The sequence below is a fragment of the Mytilus californianus genome, unplaced genomic scaffold (genome assembly GCF_021869535.1).
Source record: "Mytilus californianus isolate M0D057914Y unplaced genomic scaffold, xbMytCali1.0.p SCAF_10, whole genome shotgun sequence".
Classification (NCBI taxonomy): domain Eukaryota; kingdom Metazoa; phylum Mollusca; class Bivalvia; order Mytilida; family Mytilidae; genus Mytilus; species Mytilus californianus.
The window spans coordinates 42,055,354-42,081,462 of record NW_026262582.1 but is presented as its reverse complement, the minus strand read 5'-3'; the positions used below and the strand labels follow the sequence as shown (position 1 = coordinate 42,081,462).

General features: G+C 31.2%; 1 protein-coding gene across 8 annotated transcripts in view; it reads right to left on the bottom strand.

Moving 5' to 3' along the window:
* The window catches only part of LOC127718149 (cardioacceleratory peptide receptor-like), a 191,429-nt gene that overhangs the window by 15,660 nt on the left and 149,660 nt on the right, over nucleotides 1–26,109 (bottom strand). For 7 of the 8 annotated variants that reach the window (XM_052224125.1, XM_052224122.1, XM_052224126.1 and 4 more), the window contains 2 exons: nucleotides 19,805–20,191; nucleotides 3,726–3,858 (listed from right to left, as the gene is read on the bottom strand). In XM_052224125.1, the coding sequence (XP_052080085.1) occupies nucleotides 3,726–3,858; nucleotides 19,805–19,924 (253 nt within the window). In that variant the 5' untranslated portion in view covers nucleotides 19,925–20,191. Of the gene's footprint in view, nucleotides 1–3,725; nucleotides 3,859–19,804; nucleotides 20,192–20,343; nucleotides 20,467–26,109 lie in introns of those variants that run through there. The other variant, XM_052224127.1, reaches the window with a different exon arrangement.

Here is a 26,109-nt window from a genome sequence, read left to right as displayed (position 1 = left end):
TTTTTTGTTTTGCTTTCGTGTGTGTTGGGGGGAGGGGGGTAAACATATTTGATGTTTTGATGTTTATATAATAATAAGGGAAGGAATAAAACTTTTTATTGCTATCATCTTTCAAGAGTTATGATTGATTGGTATTTGTATACTTAACGCCCAGTGGCATATATTGTATGCTCATGAAAGACGATCGTTAATGAAGAAGACGTGGGTCTTCTTTTTGAATAGATTTGAATAAAAGGGGGTGTCGGGTAAATGTTAATGAGGTAGTAACCAAACGATACTAAAGATCAATGCCTTTCAGAAGATACGTTGGATCTGAATTAATAAATTGTAGGACAACTCAATTCAATCACTGAAACGCATAGTATTTCACTTAAGAGTACATATCTTTTTTATTTTCTTTCCGTCGAAGTAATGATTCAGTGCGATGAAATAAGAGTTGGCTATATGTTCAATGATTTTCACAAATATCTCTTATCATGATGGTCAGCATGAACTTCAGTTGTACATTTATCAATTGACCATAACAAAAGATCCGAATATATATTGAAAACTATATCCTACTGGTGTTATGTGTAGACAGTTTAATACTGTATCATCAATATAATTAATAGGGGTTTTGACCGCAAAAGGCAAACATTAGTGTTTGCTTTGTTGCAATCTCAAGAATGATAAATTGTAATCGGCGCATTGCACAAACATGAAAATTGCATTTAACATCAGATATTGACGTAGCAGCGGTTTGGTATTAAGTGTTGTTATGCACCATATTGTAACTTTTTAAAGACAATAGAGAGTATTGACGAATAACTTAAATTAAATATACATAGAAAAACATGAATGGAATATTTATGCATTAGGTAACATGTGTAAGTCTTATGCATTGATAAATTAGTTTTTAAAAATTGAGTTTTGACATTTAATCAATGTTAAGGATACTTTATCCGACATCATAATCAATTTGCCGTTATTTATTAGTTAACATGTTATTGCTACTTATATAATTACATAATAACTTGAGTCTATTGATCTGAGAAACAAAATTTATTATTTTTTTTTGCGCGCTTTGGTTATCTAAACATTTCGTTTTACTTTATTGGTAGAAACTTCCTTTTTACCAAAATACATTAATTTTATTAGTCTATTAAAAAGCCCAATGTAATAAAGGAATAACTAATTCAAAAATTCAAAGATCGAAAAATATTTTACTGGAGAGGCGCATCATTGAATCGAAGTGTTGTTCGGACACTCTCTAAATATTTTGCTATATTTGAATTCTTGGATTAGTTATTTCATAATTAACTACATCTTTAATCATAAGAACTAGTATGGATTCCCATTGACTGTCTCTGGTTCATTATTGCACCTCTGGTAAATTAGTGATAATGCGATTGGTTAAACGCCTTAGTTTAAGTGATTTTAAATGTATTTTATATAAAACGGAATAAATCGTTCATAGTTCATAAGCCCTATGCACGCTATGGTAAAGAATACCAATTGAATTGAAGTGCATTTGCATACACCAAAAAAAATTGGCAATAATTGTTTTACAGCTTAACCGAATTATTTGAACTATACAAACAAAACAATCCGTCGAGTTGTTCATCATTCGTAATTTTCAAAGTAATTTGTAACCATGCACAACATGTAACAATTTATAGTCTTGGAATTTTTTTTTGATTTTTTGTTATGACGTTGTGAAATATTGCAAACCTTAATTAAATCTATTTTTTTTGCCTTTTCACTAGCGACGTGTTCTCATCTTTTCATTGATTAAAAATCTTATATTTTAACTTGTGTTTTCAAAGTACATTTTCGTTGTTTTTTTATCAAAAAAATATTTCACACATGTTAAATAAATCTTATAATTTTACTTCTCTAACATCATACATGTACAACAATGGGTGTAATCAAGCAGCGCGTTACGTTTGCGCGAACTCGTCTTACATTTGCGCGAAAAAAGTCCACGTTTGCGCGACAAAACGCATTACGTTTGCGCGAAATTTACCTGTTGAGAAGTTACTACATTTTCGCGGATTTATACAAAAACATATGAAAATTAAATCCATAACTTTTTATAAAAAAAAGACAAAATTTACTTTGTATATTTAATATAAACTGAAATTATTTTGAACAAATTTACTTAACAAAATAAAAGAAAATGATTTGAACTGTTTTATCGGTCATCTTACATACACATGTTAACGATTGAGCTGTACTTTCCAATTATCCACCCATATACAAGTTTGAAAGTCCACTAACAAAATGGACTTTATTATATCCGAGTCAAATAAAGGAAAAAAAACCCTTGATTTTTTATGGATTAACTTTCCGTATAGATTCTAAGTTGACTATATGAATGTTCTTTTCCTAATATATGTTTATCCTTATATGAAATAAGAAGATGTGGTATGATCAATTTGTGTTCAAAAGAATAATCGAAAAACAAATTACAGGTAAAAAAAAACTCAGGTAAACTACAGGTAAATTCGCGCAAACGTAATACCATTTCTCCGCGCAAATGTAATGCTTGTCATTTTCAAATCCGCGCAAATGTAGGTCGCCCTAATCAAGACCTTGTAGATAAGGTTGTATCAAAACAAATTGAGAATACGTAGAAAAGGATATGGTTCCTTGCATTTTCTACCTACAATGTAATTGCTTTAAGGAAGACCGTGATCAACGTGATAAAAAAGAACTACTAGTTCAACACTTCAAATATAACCAAAAAATCAACTCTTGGCAAGTATCGTTGAATTGAAATGTAACAGTTGTTCGGTCACTCGTTAAACATTTTTCTATATTTGAATTCTTGGATTAGTTATTCTATAAATTCTATGATTATCTACAACTTTAATCAAAAGAGCTGAAATGAAGTTTCATTGACCGTCTCTTGTCCATTATTTTTCTGCATGAATAAAGAAAATCAATCACTCAGCACATGAAAATATATATGAAAATAGACATCATCATTTCCGATCAGTTTGATTTATTTTGTCATGCATCACTCAACACTAAATGGAGAATGTAATGGTATAATGTATTGAAACAACGACATAACTAGATGTGTCAGTCGTGTTAAATCACTCGTGGTTATCAGAATATTTGTTCGAAAACCTATTAAGAAATATATAAGGGGGACTTAGGAGACATCGGTACAATGTTATAATACTATATCTTTTTATTTTTTATATTGATACCATTTACCAACAATCTAAAAAAGTTCATAATAGTCCTATGTAATCGTTGAAGCGATCGGGTTGTAGGTACAATTCCAAATTACCATATCAATGAAGTCGAGTAACAGTGAATTTTCGACTAAGACGAAAGGAAAATGTTTGTAAAGTGCAGCAACCAACACGTTGTAATATATACGTTAGTAACATACATGTAGGCAAATGAAATGATTTATAACAAATAGGTAAAAATGCCGATAAATTTAATTGTTTGTTAAGTCAGTAACGGATAGGAATACAGAAATTTAAAACATTTTTAAAAATAAATTTTTGAAACAATAAAATGTTCTTTGATGTTGCTAGCAAACTTTCGAACATTTAATATCCTTCTGGTAAGAGAAACAACTCTTGAAACAGTTGCGGATGAGACAAAACGTAACTGCAATTAACGATTGCAATCGAAACTACTCGGCTATTCTCACTACGCCTAAAACAATACAAGTATGGCAAAGCACAAATGGCCGTTTTGTTACGCTAATTATCAATACTAACCTGCAATAGCTAGATGCATGATGAAGAAAGTCATTCTGGATCTATTTTTAGCTACAGACACTGCTACCAAAACTATTAAATTACCAATAGTTGTAACGATTAGCAAAAATATCAAGAATGCTAATTGTTCTTCCTGAAAATAAGAATAATGAAATGTTACAAAATAAGTAATGATTTGTTGTAGATCTGGATATAAGACTAAGGCGCGAAATAGCAAAATCAACAAAAGCTCTTTTACTAAATTTGGCAAAATAACGGAAGTAGTGGTCATACAAGTGGGAGGTTAAGCTAGCTATAAAAACAGGTTTTATCCACTTTAAATTTATGTTCGGAAAATGCCTGAAGTTAGTCAGAAATATGATTTTTTTTTGCATTCGTTGTGATGGTTGATAGTATATCATTTAATTGTGTCAGTTTTATGCCCATTTAGTATCTTTTGCCTCTCTTTTATGGACTTCCCCCTTTTTGAATTTGCCTTGAATTTAGTTTGATATTTTTATTAATATTTTTTTCGATTACATGGACAAAATTATAAATTGAACTATTAAATAAGATTCCTGGAAGCAGCATTTCAAGCCACAATAAGAAAAACTAAAATTAACAGGAAACACCCGCTCCTAAACTCCCAAATAAAAACCCCCAATAAATAAACACACACACACACGCCAATCCTATATATTTATAAGCAGGTTTAGTGAGCAAATAAAATCAACAAATCCATATCTCTATGACAACTACCTTCGGACAATTCCGCCAAACGATCCATTTGAATGATCAAACCTCGCAAACAATCTTAGCCCTTGAAATCCCTAAACAAATATACACTTAAGCATATTTCATCCAAGACAGAGCACGTGGACACGTAAACGAGCCACTGTCATTGATAAGGATAAATTTTATGCAATTCAATATTGCCTTATCAGATTAAGGTAAAGGTATTATATCGGTTTCAGAGCGGGAAATTACTGTATTAACAGCTTTTTTTTTTTATCAAAATCTAAAGTGATTTAATAGTATTTGTGTAAAACGGAATATCATAATTCCTTTTCAAGCCATGGTCACAAATGGCAATTGAATTAAAGTGCATTTGCCTTCACAGTAAATCATTCTCATTTACAATAACTGTTTTACTGCTTAACCCAATAATTTGAACTATACAAAAAAGTATCCTCTCATCTTATTTATGGTAACTGGTCATTATATTCTTTTTAGTAATTTGTTATTTAATGTACCGGAAGCATTTTTTGAAAACTTTTATTACGTTGTGAAAGATTTCAAACTTAACTAAATCTTCTAAAAGTTTTGACTATAAATTTTTTCACCAGCAACGTGTTCTCAGCTTTTCATTGGTTTTAAATCTGCTTTTGTCAATTGTGTTTACCATTTTCAAACGTTGCCATTGTAAAATCACGAAAAAGAAATAAACAAGCATAATGAAATCAGGAGCATAACACGATTTGTAGATTTCAAGCATAAAAAAGTCAACATTGATCAATTTTGATGTATTGTTAAGATACTTGTGTTTTTCGGGTTTTCCGCAACAAATAGATTCGTAGTATTAAACGCGGTTGGTATCTTTTGCCAAAATTAGACATTGTTAAGGATGTTCGATACTCTGTTTCAAAATAACAAGCTTTTTAAAAGACTGTTATAAATTGAAAGTATATGAATAAAGGAACTTAAAAAGCAGAAAAAATTGAAGAATCCATGTGCTTGTTTTCGAGATATAAGCCGTTGAAATTTGGCGGAAAGAGATTCTCTCTAGATTTTTCATACATTTAACTTTGGCATCGTTTTTTTCTCCCTCAAAAATGGCTTTTTGAACTATATGTAATAAAATCATGAAAAGAAAATGGCACTTCATGGATAAAACCAGAAATTCCGAATATCTGGCAAAAATTCAAAAACAAGAGGAGCAAACATCCTTAACACTTAGTTGTCGTACTAGAAATATAAGTTCTTGTCTCTCATTGAGACGTCATTTATATGTTCTGCTCTATATAACGTCATAAAGCCCTGATACGAACATTACAGAGCGACTGAGGAATATAATTCAATCACATAAATGTACATCAATAAAACAAATCAATTGAAATTCCATGTATGTCTTGTAGGCATGGGTTACTTCCCTTTCCCTCTACTATTTACTAGTATGTCAGGCAATACAATCTAATTGCTTGACAATATTTCATTTTCATGGATCCAGGTTTTCCTTTCCCGCTCTTAATTGTTTAGTCTCATTTTAGTAGAGAAATGCCTAATCACACTGGATACCTTGATATAAGCTATACTAAGCGATAATTATAGATTATTGTTGGTTATCTCAACGAGATTGATTTTCTCGCTTGAGCCGGTACGGCGAAAGTGAGAAAAGCAATCGAGTTGAGATGACTAATGATTATCTGGTTATCGCTATTTTACCTATGAAGACGTTGTTAATTTCCTTGAAAACTGCACGTGTTCCCTCAGTTTCTAGCGATAATTGTCATATCACTCGACTCCGTTTTCATATCACTCGACTCCGCTGAGAAAGGAAATTATCAGTCAGCAAGATCAAAGAAAAAATTCGTAAAATAGCGATAAGTTATTATTATTATATGATCGCATTAACACTGTCAATGCATGAAACCTGCTTGAAATTGCAGCCGCTGCGTGAAAATACTATGCTTCTTTGTATCTTTAGGAGTAGAACATTATCTTCGCATTATAATTTTCGAAACAAATTTAAAGACACTATAAACAAACAAAACATCATGAGTAAAACGCATTTAAATACACAACAAAACTAAAAAATAACATGCTCTAAGGAGAAGGTATGAGACAAGGTTTTTGTACTTAAATTCAAAAATCAAAATTTTTTATATATCTTTATATCATAGACATCCTTCAGATTTTCACAAGACTTTAGATTGCAAGATATTTTTATCTATATATATTTTATAAAAAAAAAATTCAAAATAGTTTTTTTAGGACTTCAGCCTTTTAGCTGTACATTAAAAATCTGAAAAGGCCACATTTTGTATCAATGGTGAGTTTATTTGACAGCTTGTCATTGGGTTTAAGATATGATTTATATACTAACCAAAAAAGATATTTCTTTAAACGTGTTTAAACAAAGATGTTAATATGAGATTAATATATTCATATGTAAGTAAATTGGTTACTATTCAATTTTGTCAAATCGCTATGTGTAAAATGGCCATTTCAGTTCAAACATATCATTTCCAGCATAATTTTTTGACGTCACTGTGACATCATTTCTGACTTTTATGTACCTATAGCTAGTTTTCCGGATTATATCATTAAATTTAACGATAAAAATTAATTTTAAATTTACTTGAAATTTTCAAACAATTGTTGAAATTATAAGTTTTCAATATTCTGCAAATCCGTGCGCCAAATAAATAGGGTTTTTGCAGAAATACTGGTAAATAATGTTGCGAGTATACTTTTGTATTGCACGAACTTGCGAAGTATAAAATTCACCAACAGTCAAGCAACAACTCTTTTTTAGTATAGCAAAGCTTGAAAAATTGTTTTATTTCTGATACTGATGACGTCACAAATTTTAGGTTTTATTTGCACTAGTCCAATATGATATATTATTACACATGTATGTTGTAATACAATAAAAGTTACTTGTACTCAATATTGTTATTTAAGTTCTCCTTCTCACCAAAAAATAATGATCAGAAATCTCCTTTATCTTATGAACTCTTTTACCAAGCCCTTAGGTATTGTTATTTTGATAATTCCTTATGTATTTGTCTACTGACAGTCATTGGAGTACGGTGTTTTCGTTCTTAATCTTCTTTATTTTGTCAATTAACAAAATTATATGATAAAGTTAGAAAACATAGCTTGAAGAAAAATCACAATTATATTTGGTATCTGAAATTAACAAGCGTAATCATTCCTTAATATACAAAATATTTTCTATGTGCGGAGGCAAGAACTTTTTTTCCGGAGAAGAAGATATGTCTTGGTTTCGTTCAATAGGTTTAACGTATGTCTGAAGCACAATAATGAACACGAATTAAGAAGATCATGATTCTGTATTTTTGTTATTCCGGATATAAAAACGACAAGTATGTTCTGAGAAAATGCCAATCCTAATAAAGTTCATGTAAATACAAGATCCAAGATATAGAATTTATTTTATTAATATTATCGATCGACTCAGTAATTAGCAGAGTCTAAGTGATTAATGAAGGAAATATTTCGCATTTGTCGAAATGCATCTGGTTTGGTTTGGTTTTTCGCATTGGAAAAATAAAACTATTTTTTATGTTGATAAAATGTTATAACCCATGATTTCCCACACTCAATATATTTATATATTTCAGTCTTCTCTTACATTTATGATGATTTAGATTAAGGCACAATTCAAGTTCGGTAGATTGTGTTTTCGAGAGATAAAAAAATAATGTATACATATATTATGCTTATGTGTGATTTTTATATATATTTTATCGATAAATTGATAAACAGCGAGAACTTCTCCTAAAATACCTTCGTCAGTTTGATACAGCTACGAATTCAAATTCGTTTGATATTGAATATGAAATTATACCAAGAATATTAAATTTCTACAATTCTAGTAACCCTAATTGTGAATTTTGAAAAATTAAATGTAAGGCCTTTATTAATAAAACAAAATAATTGCTATAAGTGTCTCACTATTAGTATTGAACAGTTTATTTATCATAAAAGGACTGCATCGGTGGTCTCGTGGAAGCGTGTTCACCTGGAGTGTCGGAAGTCGTGGATTAAAACGTTTTATAAGAGGATTATTCTCTGCTGAGTTAGTAATACTCTCGTGGTCAAAACGTTCACCAGCAGTCGTTGCAAAAAGTCTTCAAAGATACTTAAAACCGGACAACAAATATCGAACTATATTAAGACATTTAATCATTTATATTGGTAGGATACCAAGAATATGACGAAACAATTAATAAAACTATAGTATACCGTACTTGTAGCCTTGCAGCTACGTATATCAAATACCTACTGAAAATGTAGTTTGCTGTTTATGAAATCATACCCTCTACACTGAAACATCAATCGCACTGCTTGAAAACAAATCTGTATTAATTTAACAAAGTCGTTTAGAGATACATTAATATTATGTATCAACAAAATTCGATACTATTAATTATGTGTCGTAATTAATATACAGTAAACGAATCCGTCGGGCATTATCATATTATTACCTGAGACTTAAAAAAAATCTGTGTACATATTTTACGTCCTACGCGCTTTTCTGGAATTACCTTGATCATGAATTTTCATAGCCGAATATGTAAAAGCCAATTATACGTTAAAAAAGGACCTAAAATAATAGCCAAATCAATCTAAGGTCAACTTTGCCTGAGGGAGTTGAAACTTTAGTTTCTATTTATAAACGGATAGTTTAAGCAAGGTTTGTTATAAATCACGTCAGTACCGAAGTACTGCCTACTGAACTGATAATACCTTAAGATACAAGGTTTAAGGACAACAGTATTGTTTTTAAATGCAACTCTTCTGTGATCAGAAACACGAGGAAGAAGCAACAATAAGAAAATGCTTAATGACAGGTTTAAAACGAAGTTCAACCAACCATTTTTTCTTAAAATGTCCTGTACCAAGTCAGGAATATGACAGTTGTTATAAAAAAATTCGTTTCTATGTATGTTGGCGTTTGTTTTTGTTGCAGTTCAGTGTTTCTGTTGTTCCGTTGTTTTCGTCTTATAGTTGATGTGTTTCCCTCGGTTCTAGTTTGTAACCCTGATTTGTTTTTCTCTAAGTCAATTTATGACTTTTGAACAGCGGTATACTACTGTTGCCTTTATTTATTACTCATATTACAAATAAGAAAATATTAAAAAATGACCTAAACACAATAGCTTAGTTCATTGAAGGTCAACTTTACCTCAGGAAGTTGGAACGCTAGTTTCTTAATACCTTGATAATTTATCAACGGAGAATTTAAGAAAGATATGCTATACAAATCATATGAGTACCGAAGTACTGACTACTGAGCTGATGCTACCCTCGGGGAACTTTTGTAAACTATCATATTAAATGTTGTATTGTGTAATTTAATAATTTATTCATATTGTTTGTATAACGTTTTTTTATTTATTAAATTATGTTTCTTAAGAAACGCGGATGCTCGTTGTGGTTTGAATGATTAATGTGATAAGACAGAATGACTGAAATAGTATATTCGATAAATTTGAATAATACGAAAAATCAATTTGTCGTTAGCAAATTGAAAGCAAGGGTACTTAGACGGAACTATGCGTCTAACGATATCATGAAATTGAATACTAAATACCGACAAGTCTTACATTTATTCCATAATATATATGGTTATTTTTTTGTTATAAAATGTATAAATCTTAGTTCCATTTTGACAAGAAGAGTGAAAAGATGACACTCAAAATGACAGGAAGTATTGAAAATGAAGCCTAGTAACATAATATCATTACCAAACCCGGAATGACTTAGTAGTAAAATCCGATACATGCCACTTTGGGATATGTAATTTAATTTTTTAGATGTATGGAATTAATGGATATTTGATTTACATACAATCTTGTCATTCTTGACGTCAATTGACAAATACAGACATTAACTCTGATATAACAAGTCACTATGGCATGAGAATCTGTTGACTTTATATGAAAATACTTAGTTCATGTCTATATAAACTACAGTTCGTGTCAAGTGGAACTTGAACATGTAATATGGACGTGTAATGTGGAACTTGAACGTCTTACCTGAACGTACTACGTGAAACTTGAACGTGTAAGGTGGAACTTGAACGTGTAACGTGGAATTTGAACGTCTTACCTGAATGTGTAACGTGGAACTTGAACGTGTAACGTAGAACTTGAATGCGTAACGTGGATCTTGAACGTGTTACCTGAACGTGTAACGTGTAACGTGTAACATGAACGTGTAATGCAGAACTTGTAAGTTTTGTTATAAAACCGTCCAAATCATCAGTGACTTTTATCACAAATTCATCATCTGATTTACCAGGAGAAAGAAGCTGTCCGACTTAACAAATTTATTTGCTTTGTAAGACGTTAAACACTCACAACTACTATTTGGAGAAAAAAAAAGTCAAAGACTGTGCCAACTTCTCCTGAATTCAATACACCACAGGGCTATTGTTAAGTCCGCGAGTATTTTCTAAAGTTCACAATATCACAGTTTCTTCTGCTTGCATAAAGATGGCTTACAACTAAAATTTTGAAAGATTTTGAATGATTTTGAGATTTCATCTTAAAAATGCATAAGAACATTCTAAACAAACGCTATCGTTCTATCGAAGTAAAACTAAATATAGTGTCTTTCAAGTACAAATCGATTCGTAATGGTTGAGATTATCTTATGCTTTTCTTTCTTTGTTTTTTTAACAAAAACACTTGAAATTGCATATTGCTTCAAAATTGCCTCCAGCAGCAAGGTGTAGTGCTAAATAACATTGACGTGGTATGGAAGAATGTGAAATTTCTGTAAAATCATATACATGTATGTATAGCATGCGTCTAGACTCTTATATATCTAAGTTCCAGTAGGTTTCAACGGACGTCCGATTTTGAACTTACGAAAAACACCGATACAGGGAGATTGTCCGTACCACTTGTTTAATATAAACGTATTTCTTCTTTTCGATTTTTAATAACATTTTTCAAGTTACTGAAATCAAGAAGTTATAGCTTTCATGTGATGTCGTTGAATTGTTACATTGACAAATCAAAGGGATATTGATCGATCACTCAGTGTGAAGTTGATATTGATCGAACACTCAGTGTGAAGTTGATATTCGACAGATCAAGTAAACCTCATATCTATATCATGTAAAGGATATAATAATTTTATTATTGATATGCTTTAATATAACAGCCATTACGATATGATTTATATTTCTTATTTATTAATTATTTTTATTTACTTTTCTTGCGTAATAAGAAGTAACTCGGTTTTAGACCTTCTTAGAATTCTTTTGGCACCTTTTTCTAATTGTCGAGAAAACATCAAAGTGAGTTTTACGGTTATAATCAGATTATACTTATCATAATGCCTTTGTAGATAAGTTTGTTCTATTTTCAAATCAAGGACTGTGTTGATGTTTTGGACAATTTTTGCACAATTAGTTACAATGTAACTATTACATGCTAGATAATAGTATTTATTAAAACTGTCTCTCAATCCATACAAGTGTTCAGTTGTTTTATTTTGAAGTAATTAGAAAAGTTGTATTTTCGGATGAGCCAAGCGAAGGAGAACGTAACACGGGTTACTTTTTGAGAAACGAGCAATATCATCGTACAAACTAATCTTAGATTTTTCTTAAATATCAGGCATTTAGAAAAATAGTAGATATATCACATAACTTCATACAGATGATTAGTCCCCCTGATATTTGTCATATTTGGACCAGCGGTCGTATGAAATTAGGGGCAACTGTAGCTTAAAGTTGTTCGAAATTCTATACTCTATAAGGAAGATATAAATCAACTCCCACATGATCGAGACCGGGCCTTGCGGTCATAAAAATTTCGAGCACAATTATCGTACTCAGACTCATAAATCAACCAATCAAAATAATGGATTTGGTGTTTCGAGTAGAAATTAATGCTCCGAGTACTGAGTATAGTTTAATGACCGAGATCCCGGGTGCACCGACCGGATAAGACATAAAACATTTTCAATGCAAAATATAAGCAAGTCTATTCCACCTTATGCATAACGTGCAAACCTTTGTGCCTCGAAAATCAACATGTGTTTTGTTTTTTTTTGGTTTTGGTCTCATTAACATGCAACCCGTAACACTTTTTATTCATATATTCAACGTTAAATAGCTTTATCCGAATCAAATTACTGTAGATTAAACACATCATGGTTTTTCGTCCTTGAATCAGTCTCTATCTTTAGTCAAGGATAATTTCCTTTTAATTAAGGCTGATAAAAATATCTTTACTTTATATGAACTTAATGGACAGCGGCAAACTAAATAATTATTAAAAGCTTATATGACTTGTTTTTCTGATCTATTAAATGTATTGCATGTATTTTGTAAAAGTAAACGTTCTAATAGGTCACGACAGCAATTATTTAAATGGAATGTTTATATTTAAAAAATACGTTTGTGACAGTCATTTACAAAATATTCAGAACTCGTTAGTCTTGTTTCCATGCATGAAATTATAATGAGTATGTAGTAAATCGTTTTGATTGCTTTATGTTCAAACGCCGTATCACACTTACTGCAAGCCGTAAATATACATAAAACTTCATCATGTGATAAAAGATCAAAGATAATAACATTGTACTTTTTCGCAACTGTTTCCCATGATAAAAAGGAACGATTATATATTGCTTTGATTGATAAACAGACATGTAGAATGTTGTCGCTGCAAAATTATGACTCACTCGCAAGCAGTTCAATACAAAATATGTCAACCAGTTACCTACGGTAAAAAGCCGACCACAAGGAACTTTACTGGGAATAGAAATATGAACATCCCTTTGACTTCTCTCGTTCCAGTAGTAGATGTATAAACACGCCGAATGGGGACATTACAATTTGATGCTGCGTGTAGATGGAGTGCTAGGCCCTAAGTACGTTAACGAACTTTTGTAACAACTATCTGAGGCTGTTGCAAGGCAAAAGTTGTGCCCTATCCAACATATCATCATTTTCCAGAGGCATTCCAAATATTCCGCCTTTCATCCCGGTCGACCACTTAAGTCTTCCTAGCAGAACCTTCTTATTGTATTAATTGTTAAATAATATTTTTCAGAACATGCATGAAATATTTGACACCGGATGTTAGGCAAACAAAAATTAACCAATCAATAAAAATCCACAGTAAAAAGTACATTGTACTGTATCGTTTTTGTAACTGATGGTCGACTTCCAATGGTATATGCAAATAATGTAAATGACACTATCAGCTGAACAACATAAAAAAGATACTGTAAAACAGACGTTCCTGGCCTACATGAAACAAAAAGTTTCTAATAAAGCTTAAGCCAACAATTAAATAAGAATGAGTGAATGAAGATGCTAAAGCATGATTGTTAAAACGAAGAAAAATTAAAGCAAAGAACATAATCTATAATATTTGAACGTGTTCTAATTCTGTCATTTACTATGCTTTACTTTGTTATCAGTATCAATTGCTTCCGTGCATCTTAATTTCAGTTTTTATCTTGACATTTAAGCACTAAATTCAATTTGGTTCTTGTTGCAAGTAAAAAATAGTACTAGGATTGCTTTAAAGTCGGCCAAAATGTAGACATTAGAATTATTTCTGAATATTCGGGCATGAAAAATACAAAATGAAACAAAATCATTTCGTTAAGAGACATCATTGTATTTATACTTTAAAAAAAAATGATAATGCTAAAAAAACGTGTGATAATCAACGATATCTGCAATACATATCAGATTAACAAATTTAAAACATTTATTTCTGGCAAGACTTTAAAAAAATATTTTCTGATGAAAAGGATTTCAGATGAAATATAAGAAAGGATGAATCGAAATTAAAAAAAAAACTTATATAACTCATCACTTTCAGATATCAATGATGAGTTATTTGGTTTCTGTCTTTCAAAGAAGCAAATGGACATCGGTGGCTAAGTGTGTATCACTAGCCTGTAAACGGTGATTTTGCGAGTTCGAACCCCGTACGTTGCAGGTGCCTTCAACTCCAATCTTAATTGATGTGGATGGTCAGTTTTCCTGCCGAGGGTCGGTGGTTCTGTCCTGGTCAATCCGGCTTTCTCCACCAATAAAAACTGACCGCCACGAAATAGCAAATAGTGCTGAAAGTGGCGTTAAACACCAACCAATCAATCAAAGGATAAGAATCATTTTATGACCCCTAAAATTGTATTATAATTGAACTCGATGATACAATCTTGACACTTGAGCGTGAAAAATATCGGATTTGATTTCACTATGATGTCGGAATTAAACATTTGTCCGAAGATGACAATTTTACACATGATGTCTTTCGACAAAATTCGATACATTTTATGAATAACAGGCTTTCCAAGAACAGCTATATGTCTTTAAATTATAAATCTATAGTTTTTGTTTAAAAGAGTGAACACAAAAAAAAAACATGTAAAAAGTTCACATTGATGAAAATAACATTTTATTAATTTTTCTGGATATCCTCATATTTTAACAACAGTATTATGTCTGTTTTGCTCACACATTGTTGTCAATATAATGGAATTCTATATGACTGTCATACAAGTGAGATGTTTAGCTAGCTATAAAACCAGGTTCAATCCACCATTTTCTACATAATGAAATGACTGTACAAAGTCAGGAATATGACAGTTGTTTTCCATTCGTTTGATGTATTTGAGCTTTTGATTTTGCCATTTGATAAAGGACTTTCCGTTTTAAATTTTCCTTGGGGTTCGGTATTTTTGTTATTTTACATTTTTTACTGATCAAACACATTCACGGTGTTTTGATTAGAGTGCTGAAGCTGTCTAACTTCCAAAGGCGTTCCATATAGAGCACTTTATAAAATAATCATAAGCTGAAACTTGGTGTAATTTTGGTAGTATCTGCATGTTACCATGATAGCATATAAATGCACTTCCATGACTGTAATATCATTTTGAAAAACAAAATAATATTTTTCGCTTCGTTTTGATTTGAAGAAAAATGAAACTCATTAAGAATATTTTTATCTTTCAAAGCAAATGTTAAAATAATCAAATTAATGCAGAAGGAAATTAAAAAAACCGTGCATCATCTGACTTCATTTATAACTAGTATTTAGAATTAGTTTACTTTTGGCAAGAAATATTTGATACGTTTCATGCAATTCGTCGTTTTAGAATCTAATAGTCTATGGGTAATTTCGTTGTTCGTACCTAACCCAAAATTACAAATAACAACTGAAATTCCATTAATTTGGACGTTTTATGAAATAACGAAGTTTTTGTGTACGCTTTCGAAAATATTTCCGATAATGCATAATACTAAGGAGTTTCTACCCCAGGTATAGATTACCTTAGCTGTATTTGACAAACCTTTCGGAATTTTGGGTCCTCGAAGCTCTTCAACTTCGTACTTTATTTGGTATTTCAAACATTTTTCATTCAAGCGTCACTGGTGAGTTTTTGTAGACGAAACGCGCGTCTGGCTTACAAAATTGTAATCCTGTTATTTATGATGAGTTAAATTAGACTCTGAAACGGCGATTTCTTACTGTGGTAAACTAATCAACTCATGCAGAACAAATTGGTAAATGAGGACTGATGGTGTCCTAGTCCTGATTGTGTCGTTTTGACTGATTTGTACGGTGGGTAGTGCATGCATAGCAGGAGACGCCAACCAAGTCGACGCACCCGTTTAGGTCCTTTTGGGGTTCATGCGATTCTCTCTGTTTTTGGTTGTTACCTTGATTAGCCTTCTTCGTCGATTGACGAGTTTTAAAATCGGTAAACTACTGTTACATGTATTTACTATACACCTTATCGCTATCTGTCCGCCGTTACATCCATTACCATTATGTTCCCGTAAAAATTTGACAGCACAAGAGGAAATGTCTGACGCAACAGGACAAAAAATATTGTATATCGGTAATAGTTACTCAAACTATCGGGACAAGTACTACCGTCGCAGATTTCCTTATAGTGAATCTTTCATTTTCCTTTTGAATATCGTGTTAAAATTTACAGTTGACAATGTTATTATATTCTAACCAGATAAGATGTTCGGTGCTTTTAGATTGTACTTGGTCTCTCGTTTAGTAATAAATACTTGTTTTGACTTCAATAGATTAATATTGAGGTCCAGGATATTATAACGATTCATTTGATTTTGCATTAATTTACCTAGTGACGTTTGCAAAACTACCACGATTGATCCTGGCCGCACTGTGAATATTTGCTATTGTAATGATATTCCTATGAGCAAATTTTTGGTAGGTTTAAGTTTAAAATAGAAAATATTATATCCTGCGGCCATGGACCCTTCCCCCTTTCACAGGACAAAGTGTGCAACTTCCGTTTAAAAATCTAATACATTCTGGTTTCAAAAGTCTACACCAAAACGTTACTGTTAGGTTTATTAACAAATTCTTAATACTTGATAGCTGAACATTTTTGTAAATTTCACTTTCTTATGAACAATACAGTTCCAATAATACTATAGGTTCTTATAAGGCACAATTCTAGAAAAAAATATGGAAATGTTTCCCTTAATTCGTTTTATTCACGAGGTCCAAATCCAAATTTTATGAATCTTGTGAAAATTTGAATATTAAAGAGTCTTACAACTGTTGCAGTACTTAAAAGCTTATTTTACAATTTTAGATAAATATATATTTACAACACTGTATTAAATACACATAAACTCGGCAACATATGCTACTGAAGACAATTTTAATTTCACATACATATTGCAAATTTAAACGTTTTTTGCTTGCAGCCTACATGCTTAAACATCAAAAACCCCAAAAAGATACTGTAAATTCGGCGATGCTCTTATTATTGTAAAAAAATGGCGATTACATTGTCGGTATGTTTCGCAAAAATAAAAACTCTCATTTTAAATTCTGATAGCAGTATTTGATTGCAACATATCTTGATATCGCAATAGTTAATCTCATATTTTTGTCCGTTGTTGAAAAACTACATTGATTCTTGCATGTAATAGATATGTAGATATAAAGAACTCAAATTTTGCTAAGATTTTCGAAAATGTAGTCTTTATACATTTATCATTCGGGGTTTACATGTTCAGAAATATGACGTGTGAGACCCCCAAAGTACACACATGTGAAGCTTAAATATAGATTGAAAACACTTTAAAACAGTTGGCCTTGGGTGTTAACAAGTAAATAGGAAACTACTGTCTAGCCTTTCATCTAACAGTTTTTTTAATTAACGTTGAATTTTAAAATCTAAGCTTCCATTGCTGCATAGCAAATTATAACAATATAGCGCACCTCATGTCCAGCCATTTAGTCCTATAGATATTATTGGTATTCTTAAAATGATTTAAATGATACAACCCATTTGTTTCCCTTAGATCAAAATACCGCTAAAGTTAATTAATTTGGTAAATTTTGTTGGCGTGAAATAACCTTTACTATTCATGACTTTTTGCCAACATGTCTTATTAACGTTTAGACAATCTCCCCTATCTACAGTCACCTGACAGTAATCATTAAAAGCCAAGGGAATTCTATCTTCAATTTACATGTAAATCAAACATTTAAGGTTAAATTAACGTCTGCTAGTGACACCAGGTCAATACAAAATGATAGAGATTAAACGTGAATCTTAGGTTGACGGTCAACGTTAATGAAATAATAGAAAAATGATGGGGTACCGCATACAGATCAGCTTCAGTTGTCTTTCTGAAGCACATGCTTTGCAGATAAAGTTTTTTTTATGAATTGAATGTTAAGTGCCAGTCTTTGTAAGAATCAAGCAATTTTGAAAAAAAATCAAAACATGGCCGAAAAAAAAACCACCGACCTAACCATCCTAATTTTAAGTTACCCTCAAGTCCTGAGTTAGAAATTGTAGGTCTTTTGTTTCTGCGTGTCTGGTAATTCGGGAAATCTCTAGATAGCTTTTGGTTAGAATGATAGCAAATTACGGAGTTAGCTCCCCTTAATTTTTAATTTCTAGTGTATTTCAACCAAATTTTATCTTGAATTACCAGAACAGGAAAAGGAAACGAATGTTATATTCGTGCACCATTATACAATTTGAACATGAATTAATGTCAACTTGAGTGGGTTTTTGTTTGTCATGTTTTCACCACTGCCTGATTCTTAGGCAGACTGGCACTTTTAAGTATATTCAGTTTAACGTTGATAAAATGAGAGGTTGTGTAAACGTCAATGATACAGTAACCCAACAACACAAGTAACCATAATACATATAGAGGGCAGCACATACAGTTTGAATAAACAGACAGGTGTTCATACAATAAGTCAAGCTTTAAATTTAAAGCTACAAAGATCGGTGCACAGGAAAAATTATTAACGCTTAACTAACGGTATGGTAATAATTAAAAAAAAAACATCTTCCCTTTCAACTACAATTGTTTCAATTTTCAAATTACGCTAATTTGCACATTCCGTATACAAAACAAAAATCGCTTTTTTTCAGTTTACAAATTTGTGCAGACTTTGTCTTCTTAAATACTAATTGATATAAGCATTTTTCTAAAAATCCTATTACAACACTGAATTGAGGCAACAAAGTTAATTAACACTTTGTCAAAATGTCCAATAAACAAAAAACTGCTTACTTAAAATATAACAATTAAACACGGTAGTTCAAAAGAAATTACCAAGTTACCGCAAGTAACGGAAGATATAAACCAATATACTAAGCAGACGGAAAATATCTTAGGGAGAATCATATTCGAAGTTAAGGATGTTCGCTCCTCTTGTTTTTGAATTTTTGCCAGATATTCGGAATCCTCTGGTTTTATCCATGTAATGCCATTAAAAAAATTTCCCCGCTAATTCCTACTTTTCTTTTCATAATTTTATTACATATAGTTTAAAAAGCCATATTTGAAAATGCTATAAAATCCTTGTTATTTTTTCATAATTTTTCAAAGAAAAAGGTTGTCAATGTTAAGTGTATGAAAAGTCTAGAGAAAATTATTTCCCACCAAATTTTCAATGACTTATATCTCGAAAACAAGCACACGGACCCTTCATTTTTTTCTGCTTTTTTAGTTCCTTTATTCATATACTATCAATTTATAACAGACTTTTAAAAAGCTTGTTATTTTGAAACAGAGTAGCGAACATCCTTATGTCGAAGAGAGACGGACAAAATCATAGAAAATGCGCAATGCGACGAAAAGAGAAACAGCAGTCTACAAAACATTTTATAAAAAACTAAAGGCTGAGTAACAGAACACCACAAAAACTCGGGGTTATCTCAGGTGCTCCGGAAGGGAAGGCAGCTCCTGCTCCACATATGGCACACTTTTTTAAGAAGTGATTGAATTCAGCTGGGAATTTTCTAATTTGTTTCCAAAAGTATATGCTTATAATTTAACTTACCATCAATGGATGACCAGAATTGTGAGCATTGTGCTCAGCATGTCCAGTGCTGTTTGTTCCATTTTCAGGTCTCACCGTAGTTTGAGCAAATTCCTCTGGTATGATAGTGGACATGTTCATATTGAGCAAAAAAATTTAAATTCCGCTCACTTAATTCATTCCATTTAAGCTAAAATTTGCACACTTAGTTTTTTTTTTTTTTTTTCACTTTTCAAAGTTTCAATACTTTTTTTGTTTTCTTACGGCTGGTGTTATCAGTTTTGTTCAACTTCCGTCAAGTAAAGCTGCAATTGTTAAATCTCTGTCAACTGAATCAATCGTTTAAACTTCCTCCTACTTCAAATGGATATTTATGCGCTAATGAGGAAATCTTCTTACTGCTTTGTTCTAAAAAATAATTAATTTTTAAAACGTCAACACATTTCTTTTCATATAAAATAAGAATTAAAAAATATCTGTAATTCTAAGACATCTATTTATCTAAAATGTTTTTGTAATAGCATGTGGATATTGTATTTTGCTAACGCTAAAATTAATACCACTAAGTTCAATAGCTTCCAATGATACGATGCCTATCGTAGAATAGTATCACTTCAGAAAGTCCTTCCCAACTTTATATCTCTCGATGGAGAGCAACATGATAAATTGATTGGGGCAGAAAAATTATTTCTTTAAAAATCGATATCACATTAGCTAATAACTTCAGAGCGATAGTATTTACTGAGGTGATATACAACCTATCATGATAGCATAATAGATAATTATTATCAATTATCATACCTATATATCGTGTTCTCCGGGTTGCCCTTAATTATAATAATAATCAAATCAAATCTCACATTTCGAACATTTCATTGTATTTTCAATGCACACAATTGTATAGAGAAACACGTTTGTTTTTGTGATGTGGGCAGACGTACCCACGTGGGCATGTATATGAAATTTCATACAAAAATTAATAAAACTAGATCATTTAATCGTCATTTTTGAAAAGAAAACGGCTTAAGTATAAAGACGTTGAAATCAACAATTAAAGATAAAATAGTTCTAATCTTTTCATATATAATTTCAAGTAGATTTTTTATGTATTTTTGAATTTTAACAAATGCCGTTATATATAAATACTATTAGTAGTTAAATATACAAAAATATAATCAAAATTTTTATCTATATATCTTCTTATCATTTTTTTAAACATTGAAATTTGAAATTTTGGTATGTTGCTTTTAAAATAATCTAGTTTAAATTTTGGGTCGTGTGCTAATGATCTGGAAGATAAAACATATAGGCATGTTTCTTTAAGTTCAAAGTGCATTATAATTATTTAACATGATATGTTAACGTTAAAAACATGTTGTAACGACCAGAAAGCTTACATATTTGGCTTTCAAATACCTCTACTGGTGGACTATCAGTCCCCGAGGGTATCATCGGCTCAGTAGTCAATACATCGGGACTGACATGATTTATAACAAATCTTTCTAAAATTGTCCGTAAATGCATTTTAAAATTATAAGAAACTAAGATTACCTTAGATGGATTTGGCTATTTTTTATAGGTCATGTTGCACTTTAACTGTCCCGGTTCTTATATATCATTGGCTTTCAAATATTTGGCTTTGGTCGTTCCTGATGAAGTTAATCCAGAGAAGCGCTTCGGATGCATACAATTTATAACGTGTTGTTTTCATTTTTTACAAGACTGTTTGGATTTTATTATGATTCCGGCGAATACTTATTATACTTAAAAATGAAAACATATAATTTGAAAGTATTTGATAGGTATCTTGATGGAATGCTTTTATTTATGACAGGTATGCATTCCTCGAATGCCAACACAATGTATTGAATATATATGTTGTTTAAGTTAATGGGTGGTGTTTATGTAAAACTTTTAAAAAAAAAATGTTTATCAACTGAAAAACCCTTCAAACTTTAAAGGTAAAAGTAACATTTTTTTCTTAAACAAAAAATAAGTGAAATAAATTTTAAAGCGAGGAAACTAGTATAAAACCTTAAAATTTTTAAGTTAGAAATAGTATTTCAACGAAAAATTAGCATTATTCTTTATGAAATAAAATAAAAATGAAAACAATGTATTGACATATCAAAAAATGTAAACATCCAAAGCATAAACCCTATGATCAAACGTTTGTATGCACCAGCTATAATTTTTACAATGATGATTGGTTTACTCCTAACGTAATAATTTGTTATTAGAGTTATACAATCATGCCTTTACATTGAATTTACCAGTTACACAATTCTTTACATGAAACATCTTGCATTTTATGAATAATTAATCAATTTTAATAAAAATGAACTTCCGTGAGAATTTAGACAGTCAATTTGACACTAACTGATAGACTGTTATACCGTAACGGCGGTTATCCATAAAGGGAGCGAAATACTGTTTAGGTTAGCGTAAGGAAAGTATTCCTTAAACCTTCCTTGTGTGTATTCGCATTATCGCCATAATTAATGAGAGAGAATATTTTGTTAAATGATGTAATTTCAAATCTACTGATTTTTAATTTGCTCTTTGCATACTTACTCCATATTTTTACTCTTAAATATAGAGGTGACGTCAGTCAATATAGTTTTGCAAATTCTTTTAAAATATTTGAAAATCGCCACTGCCTGGATCCGATTACAGCTGTGAAATTTATAACTACCATATTTTTTCAATTTTTTTTTATCTTAAACATCTCAAATACTCCAAGGTTATTCGAACCTCGCGTATTTAAAAAAAAACACTTTTTTAGTTAGTTAGTTAACGGGGATTGTTTACTTCATACAAAACAACTTACAAATGCGCCAAGTCGGACGGTGAAAAACTCTTTCTCTGTATCTGTTAAAGTATCAATATTAAAGCCAAAAAGCAAAACTTGTTAAGAAAAATTATCATTAAAGGGTAATAACTCGGATAAGGACTTCACTAACAATTTCGGCCCTTTAATCTGTATGTAGATATTGTCTTGATGATTAATTTAGCTGTTTAAGGTGTCTCTGTGTTGGCTTTGTTTTCGCCAAAATCGCAAAATGGGTGAAATCGTTATAGAAAGGCAATGACTCCAATTAGAAATCGACAGACGATTTCGGTCATATTGCCTTATTCATTTGTAATAAATCTATCTATTTATGCACCTCTAGCTGTCTTATGTTTAGTTTTAAGCGTTTATGATGGATGTAAATCCAGAAAAAGCGCCTCGGACGTACGAAATTTTTGAAGTGTTTTATTTTCTTTTCGTAGATCTTTTTTGCTGATCGATTTCCCTGTTAACGAAAATTTCAAACAAAAATAATTCGGAAAATCCCGCAACTGTTTTTTTTTTCTTTTCATAGATGTAGTTATTTCTTAACCACCTGCAGCGTGAACCTCTATCCCGAGCTCTTCATGTGATCTTATTCAGTTCCATCCTTATATCATGGCAAAAAAAGAACCCTTGCAATGACAATGATGTTATTTTTAGGTAAAATTATACATCTGTAATTTAGTCGATTTATTCAGTTCAGTACGGTACTGTTTCAGGATTTTTTTATTTGATCCAATCTGGGAAATTATTTTGCACGTCAGAGTTTTCATTTGGAAAAATACGATGACCTTGTGCCGCTTTGAATTTTACCATTGCTTAATTGAAAACCCCTACGATGTAATAAAAGGCTTCAATACAACACAATGGTTACGATGTGAAATACAGATCACTATGCTTTCTTTTCTACTAACTTTTAAATAAAGATTGAAGAACATAAAACTCTTTCCGTTACTCTACCAACAGTACTTTTAATCAAAGTATCAATTAATCATCCATGAGGGTCTAAATGGGGTTACAGAATAGAAAATAATGGGATAAAAGTACATGGGCCAAACAATAAGGAATAGAGAAAAATTTGCCAAGAAATACAGAATAGAGAATAATGGGGTGCTAACATATAAATGATACAGAATAATGGGCAAACAAATTAAATAATAGAGAAAAAATTGCCTTACAAATTAAAGAATACAAATGAAAACCCCGATCCAGACCCTCATAGCTTGACATTCAGTTATATCATTTCCTGTTTCTGTTTTGTGGTTGAACATTTTTTTGCAGATACAGATACTATCATACACATGTTAATGTACTAACATACATAGTACTGTCGATTAATCGCATACCTTAGTTAAGTTTCTCTTTCGTATTTTGCTGTTTATTTTAATTTCGAGTTTGTATTTTCATGAATAACAACATCGGTTAACAATATGAATAATATGTTTACATCTTAGATTGTTATAAATAGTTTTAAGAAGTATATTTCTATCTAGATATAAGAATATGTGGCCTTTCTAATATACAGATAACAGGATGCGATATTCGTATATTAGGTTAACTTTATAGTCTCCTGGTAACCTGTTTCTGTTGTGAGCGAACAATTATGTTCAAATTACTGTTTACGTCACAGTTCAATTTGGTGTCCTCGTCGCGGTCCGCGTTAAGTCCTGCTGATTTCATGCAAAAAGATATTCATAGATTGGGAATTAAAAAATGTATATACATTTAAGCGAAAATGATGAATTGCAGGATAAAATCAATATTCGTACAATGAATTTAAAAAAAAATGAATTTTTATTCACTACGAAACGGCGAGCCTCTTCTTTCCATCGTTTCTCAAGCTCGTACAAATACATTTTATATTTTCCTTCAATGTACAAATATTGTATATGTATATATAACAATCTATATATATTAATCAAATTTGAATCTGTATAGTAATCTGAGGGTTTTTTTTCTGTACAGGGAACAACTAATATAAAAATAAGACGATATTGTATGATTGCCAATGAGACAACTTTCAACCAGACAACATGACTAAAACTCCGTACATTGACCGTTTTCCGTTCCGGAACTATTTTACTTTACTCCATCAATTAGTGTAGAGTAGTATTCCGCGGATTTTGCAAATGACTTAGAAGTTGACAACTTTAGGTCCCTGCACTAAGCCTGCATAGAGATATGTTCCCACATCGTGATTTTAATAATTGTTGAATAAGGGTGCGACCATTTGATTCTCGTGAGTTGGTGGGTTGCATTGGGATGAGATGATTGTGGATGACAAGATGAACATGAATCTAGTGATACACACACAAATTGTAGGAATTGCATGTGTAAAAAGGTGAGAGATAAATCTTACGCGGCAAAATTGCGGAATTAAGCCTCGTAGCAACAGATGGAAATTGTTATTCTCTCTGCAAAAAAAAATGTTAAAACTATTGTATCTTTATAGCAATAGTCACTAATTTCAATACAATCGTTGATTTCTCTCCGTTTCAAGTTTTCTTTCTTGAACTTATGAGACGTATAAATTCTATAGTAGCAGATTTTAATTGACAATAGATCTTCCAATTATATTCAGAACAATAGCTCATAATTGTATTTTCTGACAATAAAAGAGTTAAAATCATTTAATTCTACGTAATAGGATTTTTTTTATTTCTAATTAACTTAATTGAATTATTGTGAAATTAAGTTTAGTAAATTGTATGAAATAACATGCTTAACTAAGACCACTATACATGTATGTAAGTAATAGAAATCAATGTATAAATAAATTAGCTACATCCTACAATGAACTTAATGCTTTTAAGCTGTATAATATTACATGTGAATATAATGGCTGATGTTTTTGTTCAAGCATATTGTTTTTCTTAAATTGTTTAACATTTCACAGCGGTATAACATGTTACTTTTATTATTCTTCCCTTGGTTTATTTATTTGGTATTTACATTGTATCATAGATCAAATTTATTTGTTCAGTGTATGTTCACTGGTGTTAATATGTCTTTTGATTGAGTTAAGCCATTTCAATTGATATTGTATAGTGTGTCTTTCTATGTTGTGATGTTACACTATTGTTTCAGATAAGGGTGAAGTTTTGGTACCATTAAAACGTTTAAACCCGCTGCAATTGTTTGCACCTGTCAGGAATCTGATGTTCAGTAGTTGTCGTTTGTTTGAATAGGTTCATAAGTGTTTCTCGTTTCTCGTTTTTTATATAGATTAGACCGTTGGTTTTTCCCGTTTGAATGGTTTAACACTAGTAAATTTTGGGGCCCTTTATAGCTTGCTGTTCGGTGTGAGCCAAGGCTCCGTGTTGAAGACTGTACTTTGACCTATAATGGTTCACTTTTATAAATTTTGACTTGGATGGAGAGTTGTTTCATTGGCACTCATACCACATCTTCTTATATCTATATATATATACCGAATGTTAATCGTTAAAATCACATGTTTTCCTATGTAGTAAAGTGAATGATCTTTATCTTT